This window comes from Oenanthe melanoleuca, chromosome 27 (assembly GCF_029582105.1).
Source record: "Oenanthe melanoleuca isolate GR-GAL-2019-014 chromosome 27, OMel1.0, whole genome shotgun sequence".
In the NCBI taxonomy this organism is placed as follows: domain Eukaryota; kingdom Metazoa; phylum Chordata; class Aves; order Passeriformes; family Muscicapidae; genus Oenanthe; species Oenanthe melanoleuca.
The window spans coordinates 4373566-4386537 of record NC_079360.1 but is presented as its reverse complement, the minus strand read 5'-3'; the positions used below and the strand labels follow the sequence as shown (position 1 = coordinate 4386537).

The window sequence follows — 12972 nt, the reverse complement described above, 5'->3', positions numbered from 1 at the left end:
GGGCACGGCGGGATCGGGATTAAGCCGCTAATCCCGGCTCAGAGTTAATCCCGGCCCTGATCCCATCTGTGCCGAGCGCGCGGGACGGGATCCTCGGGATCCACGGGCGGGGCGGGGCGGGAAATGATGGGAAATGATGGGAAAATAATGGGGAAAATAATGGGACAGTGATGGGAAAATGATGGGAAAATCAGGGGAAAATAATGGGAAAGTAACAGAAAAATAACAGGAAAATAATGGGAAAATGGGAATATAATGGGGAAATAATGGGGAAAAAATGGGAGAGTGATGGGAGAATGATGGGAAAATCAGGGGAAAATAATGGGAAAGTAACAGAAAAATAACAGGAAAATAATGGGAAAATAACGGGAAAATACTGGGGAAATAATGGGGAAAATAATGGGGAAAATAATGGGGAAATAATGGGGAAATAATGGGAAAATAATGGGGAAAATAATGGGAAAATGGGATGAGATCCATGGGATGCGATGGGATGTGGAAATGGGAAAATAATGGGAAAATAATGGGAAAATAATGGGAAAATGTGAAAATGGGAAAATGGGATCAATGGAGTGAAATGGGAAGGGATGGGATCCATAGGATGGGATCCATAGGATGGGATCCACGGGATCCATCTGAGCAATTTCCCCTCCCCAGCCTGCCCAGCTCCCCTCCCTGCCCTCTGTGCTGTTCATTCATCCCTCCCTTCATTCATTCCCACTCGGCTCTTCCTGAATTATGGATGTGCCTGAATTCATAATTCCCAGCTGGAATAGAACATTCCTGATCAAAAAACAACATTCCTGACCAAAACCCAGCATTCCCAAAAGGAACAGAACATCCCTGACCAAAACCCAGAATTCCCAGCTGAAACACACCATCTCTGACCAAAACCCAGCATTCCCAGCTGGAAAACACCATTCCTGAGCAGTAACCAGCATTCCCAAAGGAAATAGATCATCCCTGACAAAAAAAACAAAAAACAAAAAAAACCCAAAAAAACAAAAAAACAAAAAAAACCAAAAAAAAACAAAAAAAAACAAAAAAACAAAAAAAACTCCAGTATTTCTGACCAGTTCCAGCATTCCCATCTGGAATAGAACATCCCTGACCAAAACACAACATTCCCAAAGGAAACTGAACATCCTTGACCAAAATCCAGCATTCCTGACCAGAACCCAGAATTCCCAGCTGGAATAGAACATCCCTAAAAAAAGCAACATCCCTGACCAAAACCCAGCATTCCCAACTGGAACAGAACATGCCTGAACAAAACTCAGCATTCCCAGCTGGAACACGCCATCCCTGACCAAAACCCAGAATTCCCAAAGGTAACAGAACATCCCTGAACAAAACCCAGAATTCCCAAAGGAAATAGAACATCCCTGAACAAAAACCATCATCCCTGACCATAACCCAGCATTCCCAGCTGGAACACACCATTCCTGACCAGTAACCAGCATTCCCAACTGGAAAACACCATTCCCAACTGGAACACACCATCCCTGACCAAAATCCAGCATTCCCAACTGGAACACACCATTCCTGACCAAAACCAGCATTCCCAAAGGAAATAGAACATCCCTGACAAAAAAACTCCAGCATTTCTGACCAGTTCCAGCATTCCCAGCTGGAATAGAACATCCCTGACCAAAACACAATATTCCCAAAGGAAACTGAACATCCTTGACCAAAATCCAGCATTCCTGACCAGAATCCATAATTCCCAGCTGGAATAGAACATCCCTAAATAAAGCCAACATCCCTGACCAAAACCCAGAATTCCCAACAGGAACAGAACATGCCTGAACAAAACCCAGAATTCCCAAAGGAAATAGAACATCCCTGAACAAAAATCATCATCCCTGACCATAACCCAGCATTCCCAACTGGAACACACCATTCCTGACCAGTAACCAGCATTCCCAACTGGAACACACCATTCCTGACCAGTAATCAGCATTCCCAACTGGAAAACACCATTCCCAGCTGGAACACACCATTCCTGACCAGAACCCAGAATTCGCAACAGGAACAGAACATCCCTGAACAAAACTCAGCATTCCCAGCTGGAACACACCATCCCTGAACAAAATCCAGCATTCCCAACTGGAAAACACCATCCCTGACCAAAACCAGCATTCCCAAAGGAAATAGAACATCCCTGACAAAAAAACTCCAGCATTTCTGACCAGTTCCAGCATTCCCATCTGGAATAGAACATCCCTGACCAAAACACAACATTCCCAAAGGAAATTGAACATCCTTGACCAAAATCCAGCATTCCTGACCAGAACCCAGCATTCCCAACTGGAACAGAACATGCCTGAACAAAACTCAGCATTCCCAGCAGGAACACATCATCCCTGACCAAAACCCAGAATTCCCAAAGGAAATAGAACATCCCTGAACAAAAATCATCATCCCTGACCATAACCCAGCATTCCCAGCTGGAACACACCATTCCAGACCAGTAATCAGCATTCCCAACTGGAAAACACCATTCCCAGCTGGAACACACCATCCCTGACCAGAACCCAGAATTCGCAACAGGAACAGAACATCCCCGAACAAAACTCAGCATTCCCAGCTGGAACACACCATTCCCAGCTGGAACACCCCATTCCCAGCTGGAACACCCCATTCCCAGCTGGAACACCCCATTCCCAGCTGGAATCCAGCATCCCCCCTGCCCAGGCATCGCCTCCCGAGCCCGGGAAGCTCCCCTGGGTTCCAGTTACATCCCAGTGCCGCCCATTCCCTGCTCAGACATCTGATCCCGGCTGGATCCCGGTGAAACCGAACCCTCAACCCCGTCTCTAATTCCACGCTGGAAGGAATTCCACCACCCGCAGCTCCTGCCTCTTCCCGGCTGGGAAGAAATGGAGGGAAAAAATCCAGAGTGGAAGGAATGAGAGGCTCAGGATGCTCCCAGCAGGTTTTTTCCAGGAATTTTCCCCTTTTCCAAGTTGTTGTGGCCTCTCCATCAGCCCCCTCCCCTCTCCCCCCACCCCCGTCTCGCCACCAAATTAAAATCGTTCCCTCTGCCGGCAGCAATAACTCATCCGCCGTCTAATGCTCAACATTGTGTCAGGATTATCCCGATTAACCCGGAATTAATCCCGATCTCAATGTTAACAGGATTAAGCGTTCAAATCGGATCAGGGCGTTTGTAAAACCGGACCCCTTGACTAAAGGAAGGGGCCGGCGCCCTCCAGATGTGCGCGGCTGCCAGATGTGCGCGGGATTCTCTGCCTTGCCATGGGATGGGCTCCGGGATTATCCCCGAATCCTCATCCCCATCCCAGTTTTGGTGCCCCCAAATCGGGATGGGGGTCGGGATTTCCTCGGGAGATCCGATGGATCACAGCCCAGCCAGGCTGAGTTGGGGGTTCAGAACTAAAAATTCTCGTTTTGTCCCCAAAAAAGTGAGTGGGGAGGAAAATCAAATCCCGTCCGTTCCCGCTGTGCCTCAGCTTCCCCATTCTGAGGAATGCAGAATTCCTGAATTTCCTGTATTTCCTGAATTTCCTGTATTTCCTGGATTTCCTGTATTTCCTGTATTCCCTGAATTTCTTGTATTTTCTATATTCCTGTATTTATTTCCTGTATTTCTTATATTTCCTGTATTCCTGAACTTCCTGTATTTCCTGATTTTCTTGTATTCCTGAATTTCCTGAATTTCTTGTATTCCCTATATCCCTGAGTTTCCTGTATTTCCAGTATTCCCTGTATTCCTGTATTTCTTGTATTTCCAGTATTCCCTGTATTCCTGTATTTCTTGTATTTCCTGTATTTCCAGTATTCCCTGTATCCCTGAGTTTCTCCCATTCCCAGCACCCTGACGGGGTTCGTGCCACCCCCACCAGTGGCAGAGGGACCTTTAACCACTTTTCCAACCCAAAACCATCCCAAAAACATCAATATCGACAATGTCCGGGATCGATGGGCGACAACAGAGAGCCACAAAACCAGCGGGGACCCCAAAACCACAGCGAGCACCCCAAAAAACACAGCGAGGATCCCAAAACCACAGCGAGCACCCCAAAAAACCACAGGCAGGATCCCAAAACAACAGCGAGCACCCCAAAATCATAGCCGGGCACCCCAAAACCACAGCGAGCACCCCAAAATCACAGTGAGCACCCCAAAACCACAGGGGTGATCGCAAAACCACAGGGGGGATCCCAAAACCACAGCGAGCACCCCAAAAAACACAGAGAGGATCCCAAAAAACACAGCGAGGATCCCTAAAACCACAGTGGGGATCCCAAACCCACAGCGGGGACCCCAAACCCACAGCGAGCACCCCAAAACCACAGCCGGGACCCCAAAACCACAGCCGGGACCACAAAACCACAGAGAGAACCCCAAAATAATAGCCGGGCACCCCAAAACCACAGCAGGGATCCCAAAATCACAGCCAGGACCCCAAAACCACAGTGAGCACCCCAAAATCACAGCCAGGACCCCAAAATCACAGCGAGCACCCCAAAACCACAGCCAGGAGCACAAAACCATAGGGAGGACCCCAAAATCACAGCCGGGACCCCAAAACCACAGCCAGGAGCACAGAATCACAGTGAGCACCCCAAAACCACAGCGAGCACCCCAAAATCACAGCCAGGACCCCAAAACCACAGCGAGCACCCCAAAATCACAGCCAGGACTCCAAAACCGCAGCAGGGATCCCAAAATCTCAGCCAGGACCCCAAAACCACAGCGGGGATCCCAAAACCACAGCGAGCACCCCAAAACCACAGCGGGGATCCCAAAACCACAGCGAGCACCCCAAAACCACAGCGGGGATCCCAAAACCACAGCGAGCACCCCAAAATCACAGCCAGGACCCCAAAACCACAGCGAGCACTCCAAAACCACAGCGAGCACCCCAAAACCACAGCCAGGAGCACAAAACCACAGCGAGCACCCCAAAACCACAGCGAGCACCCCAAAACCACAGCCAGGAGCACAAAACCACAGGGAGGACCCCAAAATCACAGCGAGCACCCCAAAACCACAGCGAGCACCCCAAAACCACAGCCAGGAGCACAAAACCACGGGGGGATCCCAAAACCACAACGGGGATCCCAAAACCACAGCGAGCACCCCAAAATCACAGCCGGGACCCCAAAATCACAGGGGGATCCCAAAACCACAGCCAGGAGGTCGGAGCAGCCCCTCCCCCCTCTTTGCGCACCCCAAATCCCCCTTCCACAGGGAAGAGCCCGCCCGGATCCCACCGGAAGGGGCGGAGGAGGCTGGAGCGGGAGCAGCGGGAGCCCCGAGCCCTGAACCCCGAAACCCGAACCCCGAGACCCGAGCTCCGAACACTGAGCCCCGAAACCCGAACCTTGAACCCCGAGCCCCGAGTTTCGAGCCCCGAGCCTGAACCCCTTAACCTCGAACCCCAAATCCCGAACCCTGAGCTCCGAGCTCCAAACTCTGAGCCCCAAGCCCGAACTTCGAACCCCAAAGCCCGAACCCCGAGCTCTGAGGCCCGAACCCCGAACCCCAAACCCCAAGCTCCGAGCCCTGAACCCCAAAACCCAAACCCCGAGCTCTGAGCTCCGAGCTCTGAACACCAAACCCTGAGCTCCGGCCCTGAACCCGAACTCCGAACCCCGAATCCTGAGCTCCAAACCTCGAACCTCGAATTCCGAACCCCGAACCCCGAGTTCCGAGCTCCGAGCTCCAAACCCCGAGCCTTGAACCCCGAGACCCGAACCCAAAACCCCGAACACCGAGCCCAGAACCCAAAGCCCCGAACCCTGAGACCCAAACTCCGAGACCCAAACCCCGAACCCGAACTCCGAATCCCAAATCCTGAGCCCAAATCCTGAGCTCCAAACCTCGAACCTCGAATTTCGAACCTCGAATTCCGAACCCCGAACCCCGAGCTCCGAGCTCCAAACCCCGAGCCCTGAACCCCGAGACCCGAACCCAAAACCCCGAACCCCGAAACCCGAACACTGAACACCGAGCTCCGAACCCCGAGACCCAAATCTCGAACCCCAAATCCCGAATCCCGAGCTCCGAGCCCGAATCCCGAACTTCAAGCCCCGAGCTCCGAACTCCGAGACCTGAGCCCCAAACTCCGAGCCCGGAGCTCTGCACCCCGAACCCCGAGCCCTGAACTCCGAGCCCGGAGCAGCCCGGTGTGGATGAAACCGCTCCAGATATTTATTTTAAACACCAAACGTGTCCTGCATCCGCAGTTTTTCCCCTTCAGGATTTTTTTTCCTGGCTGTTTTTGATGTTCCTTTCATGTCCCGGCTCCAAAGGACTCTCCCGAGCTTTTTTGGATCTTCCCGTTCCTGCCGCATCCCAGCAGGAGCCGCCACACCCCCGACATCAGCACAGCGGGGACCCCCAGACCTCGCACAGAAACCCCCCAAGGGAATTTCCCTCCCTTGGATGTCAACCTGGATGTCCCAAAAAAAAAAAAAAAAAAAAAAAAAAAAAAAAATTCTGCAAGCCTGCAGGATTTCCGGCTGGGATATTTAGGGGATGGGAAAGCGTGTCCTGGATCAGGGACTCGGGAATCCGCCTGGGGACTCGGGGCTGGCACAGCGTGAGGTGGCGATCGATGGCTGGGAGCGAGTGACGCCCCGGGGGAGGGACAGGGACAGGGACAGGGACGGGGACAGGGACAGGGACGGGGACAGGGACGGGGACATGACCGGGAGCGGGAGCATGAGCGGGGACAGGACAGGGACAGGGACAGGGACAGGGACAGGGGGCCCGGCTCGATCTGAGAGCTGTGACAGAAATTCCCGGGATGTGCGGGGGCAGGAGGATGGAACGGGGCAGGACAGGAGGGGACACGGGGGTGAAAGGGTTGGGGACAGGGGGACACCCTGGGCCACTCTGACACTCCTGAGACCCTCCTGGGGACACAGTGACACCCTGGAACCCCCTGAACAGTGACAGAAGTGCCACCAACACCCCCAGATCGGCCTGGGGACAGACACAGTGACACCCTGGAACCCCCTGAACAGTGACAGAAGTGCCACCAACACCCCCAGATCGGCCTGGGGACAGACACAGTGACACCCTGGGCCACTCTGACACTCCTGAGACCCTCCAGGCGACACAGTGACACCCTGGAGCTCCCTAGGAAGTGACACCAACACCCCCAGATCGGCCTGGGGACAGACACAGTGACACCCTGGGCCACTCTCTGCAGTGACAGCAACTCCCTGAGACCCTTCTGGGGACACGGTGACACCCCAAGATCAGCCTGGGGACACAGTGACACCCTGGTGCCACTCTGCAGAGCCACCAACAGCCCCAAATCCACCTGGGGACAGACAGGGTGACACCCCCTGGGCCCTCCCTGCCACCAACACCCCCAGATCTGTGACAACCTCAGCAATGCAGGGACCCCCTTCCCCAAATTTCAAATTCAGTCGCAAAAAATCAGGGGGAAAAAAAATTTTAAAATGACGATTTTGTGCCTTCCCTCCCCTGGCAGCGCCGGGAATGTCCTAAAGTCCAGCTCTCTTTTATTTCCTAGTCACAAAAAATTGGGAAAAAATTTTAAAAGTGAGGATTTTGTGCCTTCCCTGCGGCGGTTCCACCCCCGGTTCTCGCCGCAAAAAAAAATTCCGGGAATGAAACCTCGGGACAAACGCGCGTATCCCGAATTTCCAGGCGGACATTCCCGGCTTTGTATTTTTGTTTTTGGTTTTTTTTTTTTAACCACGGGAAGAGCGAACCCAGCGGGGACAACGCGCCAAGGTCACCCGGCGAGGGGAGCGACCTTGAGGCGCTGCCAGGAGGAGGAGGAGGAGGAGGAGGAAGAGGAGTGGGGGTGGGGACAGGGATAAAATTCCTTCCCCTGCTGGACAACTTTGTTTTCTGGCCCGGGGATTCCCTCAGCACCGAATTCCAGCTCGGGAATCCAAATACTCTTCCCTCTGAACCAGGAATCTGACACCAAATTCCAGCTTAGGAATCCAAATCCTCTTTCCTCTGATTCAGGAATCTCCCAACACCAAATTCCAGTTTGGGAATCCAAATCCTCTTCCCTGTGGTCTAAAAATCTCCCGACACCAAATTCCACCTTGGGAATCCCATTTCTGGTCACTCTGATTCAGAAATCTCCCAACATCAAATTCCAGTTTGGGAATCCAAATCCTCTTCCCTCTGATTCAGAAATCTGACACCAAATTCCAGTTTGGGAATCCAAATCCTCTTTCCTCTGAATAAAGAATCTCCCAACACCAAATTCCACCTTGGGAATCCAAATCCTCTTCCTTCTGGTCTTAAAATCTCCCAACACCAAATTCCAGTTTGGGAATCCTGATCCTCTTCCCTCTGAATCAGGAATCTGACACCAAATTCCAGTTTGGGAATCCCATTCCTCTTCCCCTCTGATTCAGAAATCTCCCAACCAAATTCCAGTTTGGGAATTACAAACCTCTTCCTTTTGGTCTAAAAATCTCCCAGCCAAATTCCAGTTTGGGAATCCTGATACTTTTCACTCTGGTCTAAAAATCTCCCGACACAAAATTCCACCTTGGGAATCCCATTTCTGGTCACTCTGATTCAGAAATCTCCCAACACCAAATTCCAGTTTGGGAATCCAAATCCTCTTCCCTCTGAATCAGAAATCTGACACCAAATTCCAGTTTGGGAGTCCTGATCCTCTTCCTTCTGAACCAGGAATCTCACACCAAATTCCAGCTTAGGAATCCAAATCCTCTTTCCTCTGAATAAAGAATCTCCCAACACCAAATTCCACCTTGAGAATCCCACTCCTTTTCCCTCTGATTCAGAAATGTCCCAACACCAAATTCCAGCTCGGGAATCCAAATCCTCTTCCCTCTGGTCTAGAAATCTCCTGACACCAAATTCCAGTTTGGGAATCCAAATCCTCTTCCCTCTGAACCAGGAACCTGACACCAAATTCCAGTTTAGGAATCCAAATTCTCTTTCCTCTGAATAAAGAATCTCCCAACACCAAATTCCAGTTTGGGAATCCAAATCCTCTTCACCCCGATTCAGAAATCTGACACCAAATTCCACCTTGGGAATCCCATTTCTGGTCACTCTGATTCAGAAATCTCCCAACACCAAATTCCAGTTTGGGAATCCAAATCCTCTTCCCTCTGATTCAGAAATCTGACACCAAATTCCAGTTTGGGAGTCCTGATCCTCTTCCTTCTGAACCAGGAATCTCACACCAAATTCCAGTTTAGGAATCCAAATCCTCTTTCCTCTGAATAAAGAATCTCCCAACACCAAATTCCAGTTTGGGAATCCAAATCCTCTTCCCTCTGAATCAGAAATCTGACACCAAATTCCACCTTGGGAATCCCATTCCTGCTCATTCTGATTCAGAAATCTCCCAACACCAAATTCCAGTTTGGGAATCCAAATCCTCTTCCCTCTGAATCAGAAATCTGACACCAAATTCCAGTTTGGGAGTCCTGATCGTCTTCCTTCTGAACCAGGAATCTCACACCAAATTCCAGCTTAGGAATCCAAATCCTCTTTCCTCTGATTCAGGAATCTCCCAACACCAAATTCCACCTTGAGAATCCCACTCCTTTTCCCTCTGATTCAGAAATCTCCCAACACCAAATTCCACCTTGGGAATCCAAATCCTCTTCCCTCTGAACCAGGAACCTGACACCAAATTCCAGTTTAGAAATCCAAATCCTCTTCCCTCTGAATAAAGAATCTCCCAACACCAAATTCCAGTTTGGGAATCCAAATCCTCTTCACCCCGATTCAGAAATCTGACACCAAATTCCACCTTGGGAATCCCATTCCTGCTCACTCTGATTCAGAAATCTCCCAACCTCACAGCACAATTCACAGCTCACCCCAACCCCAAAAATTCCCTTCAGCTGAGCCCAGACCAAACCACTTCAGCTGATTAATTCTCATTTTAAAAAAACCCCACCCAAACCCCACCCCACTCCAGAGGGGGCCAAGCACATGCATTTCAAAGAGAAAGCAGGAAAAATCCGAAATACTGACCTTAAAGCTCCAGTAGTTGGGTTGCTAACGACAGAAAAAAAAAGATAAAACAACAGGAGAAAACACACACACACACACACACAAAAACAAAAAAACACCATTAAGATTCTTGGTTTGACTTTTTGTTTTCCCTTTGAGAATCGCCGAGCTCGGATTTAAACCTGCTCTGGTCCCTGCCCCTCCCAAAGGGCTGATGGAATTTTGGGGGGTGGGAATTGGGGTGAAAAAGGAGGGAAAAGGTGGCACAGCAGCCAGCAGCGTGCTGGAAGTCACGGCAATGTTCATTTTCCGTGGGATTTTCCCGCCCCCTCCCTCTGCGGGGCTGTCACCGCTGTCACCGCGATGTGGCACCGCCGGGGACAGGAGCTGGCAGCGCTCCCAGCCCCGCAGCTGCCCCTTCCCGAGGGATCCTGGAATCCCTGAGGATCGCCCGGCACAGCACAGCGAGCCGCGGATCGTGGAATTGTGGGGTGGGAATTTAAACTCGTTTATTGTCCCAGTGGGGTCACAGTGTGCCAGGGTGGTCACAGCCCCATCCAGCACCCAGCAGGAGGGACGGGGATCCAGGGAAAAGGATCCAGGGAAAAGGATTGGGATCCAGGGACGAGGATCCAGGGAAAAGGATCCAGGGACAAGGATTGGGATCCAGGGACAAGGATCCAGGGACAAGGAATCAGGGACAAGGATTGGGATCCAGGGAAAAGGATCCAGGGACAAGGACTGGGATCCAGGGACGAGGATCCAGGGAAAAGGATCCAGGGACAAGGATCCGGATCCAGGGACGAGGATCCAGGGAAAAGGATCCAGGGACATGGGATGGGATCCAGGGAAAATGATCCAGGGAAAAGGATTGGGATCCAGGGAAAAGGATCCAGGGAAAAGGATCCAGGGACAAGGGATGGGATCCAGGGACGAGGATCCAGGGAAAAGGAATCAGGGACAAGGATTGGGATCCAGGGACGAGGATCCAGGGAAAAGGATCCAGGGACATGGGATGGGATCCAGGGACAAGGATCCAGGGAAAAGAAATCAGGGACAAGGATTGGGATCCAGGGAAAATGATCCAGAGAAAAGGATTGGGATCCAGGGAAAAGGATCCAGGGACAAGGGATGGGATCCAGGGACAAGGATCCAGGGACAAGGAATCAGGGACAAGGATTGGGATCCAGGGAAAATGATCCAGAGAAAAGGATTGGGATCCAGGGAAAAGGATCCAGGGACAAGGGATGGGATCCAGGGACAAGGATCCAGGGACAAGGAATCAGGGACAAGGATTGGGATCCAGGGAAAATGATCCAGGGAAAAGGATTGGGATCCAGGGAAAAGGATCCAGGGACAAGGGATGGGATCAAGGGAAAATGATCCAGGGACAAGGAATCAGGGACAAGGATTGGGATCCAGGGACAAGAAGGGCAAGTGATGCTGGGCTCAGGGCAAGTGATTCTGGAGGTGGGCAAGTGATTCTGGGTGCAGGAAAAATTATTTCTTCCCTTCCCCAATTTCCCTTTTCCCCTTTCCCCTCCCCTCTCTCCATTTCCCCGCCGAACAACCTCGACAATTTCCCTGCCCGGTACTGCTGATCCCATCTGCGGCCGCGGGGTTGATTTATTATTTTGGGATGAGTGGACAGGCTTATCAGCCATCCCATAAATCACAAATCCCATAAATCCGGGGCTGCGGGTGGCACAGTGTCCCCAGGGTGGGAGTGTCCCCACCCCTGGCTCCGCCCTGGGGACAGGGACACGCCGCTTGTCCCCTGCCGGGAGCGGCCCCAGCGAGGACAATCTGCTGCTGGTGGCGTGGCCAGCAGCACGCGGCGCTTTTGTCACCTCCATCTGTCCCCGCTGGCACTGCTGCCATCCCCGGAGCCATCGCAAAAGTCCCCAAAGCATCTCCGGGTGTGGATCGGGGATGGATCTGCCACATCCCTGCTGCACCCCCAAAACTCGGGGACATCCCAAAAGCACCTCTGGGTGTGGATCAGGGGTGGATCAGACGCTGCCACATCCCCAAAACTCGGGGACAAAGCGGGGACATCCCAAAAACACCCCTGGGTGTGGATCAGGCAGTGCCACATCCCTGCTGCACCCCCAAAACTCGGGGACATCCCAAAAACACCCCCGGGTGTGGATCAGGGGTAGATCAGACACTGCCACATCCCTGCTGCACCCCAAAACCTGGGGACAAAACGGGGACATCCCAAAAACACCCCCGGGTGTGGATCAGGTGTGGATCAGGCATTGCCACATCCCTGCAGCACCCCAAAGCTCGGGGACATCCCAAAACCACCCCTGGGTGTGGATCAGGGGTAGATCAGGCACTGCCACATCCCTGCTGCACCCCAAAACCTGGGGACAAAACGGGGACATCCCAAAAACACCTCCGGGTGTGGATCGGGATGGATAAGGGATGGATCAGGCATTGCCACATCCCTGCAGCACCCCCAAAACCCCGGGGACATCACAAAAAACACCCCCGGGTGTGGATCAGGCACTGTCACATCCCTGCAGCACCCCAAACTCGGGGACATCCCAAAACCACCCCCAGGTGTGGATCAGGGATGGATCAGGCATTGCCACATCCCCAAAACTCCGGGGACAGAGCAGGGACATCCCAAAACCACCCCTAGGTGTGAATTGGGATGGATCAGTGATGGATCAGGCACTGCCACATCCCTGCAGCACCCCCAAAATCCCGGGGACAAAGCGGGGACATCCCAAAACCACCCCCAGGTGTGGATCAGGGGTGGATCAGGCACTGCCACATCCCTGCAGCACCCCAAAGCTCGGGGACATCCCAAAAACACCCTCGGGTGAGGATCAGGGATGGATCAGGCATTGCCACATCCCTGCAGCACCCCCAAAACTCGGGGACATCCCAAAAACACCCCTGGGTGTGGATCAGGGGTAGATCAGGCACTGCCACATCCCCAAAACCCGGGGACAAAGCGGGGACAACCGAAAGCACCCCCGGGTGTGG

The 12972-nt window shown here is 52.3% G+C and overlaps 1 protein-coding gene across 1 annotated transcript in view; it reads right to left on the bottom strand.

The window, feature by feature from the left end:
• SRCIN1 (SRC kinase signaling inhibitor 1) overlaps positions 1 to 12972 on the bottom strand; it is a 73715-nt gene that overhangs the window by 40075 nt on the left and 20668 nt on the right. The window contains exon 3 of the mRNA XM_056512255.1: positions 9994 to 10017. Coding sequence (XP_056368230.1) covers positions 9994 to 10017 — 24 coding nt within the window. The remainder of the gene's footprint in view (positions 1 to 9993; positions 10018 to 12972) is intronic.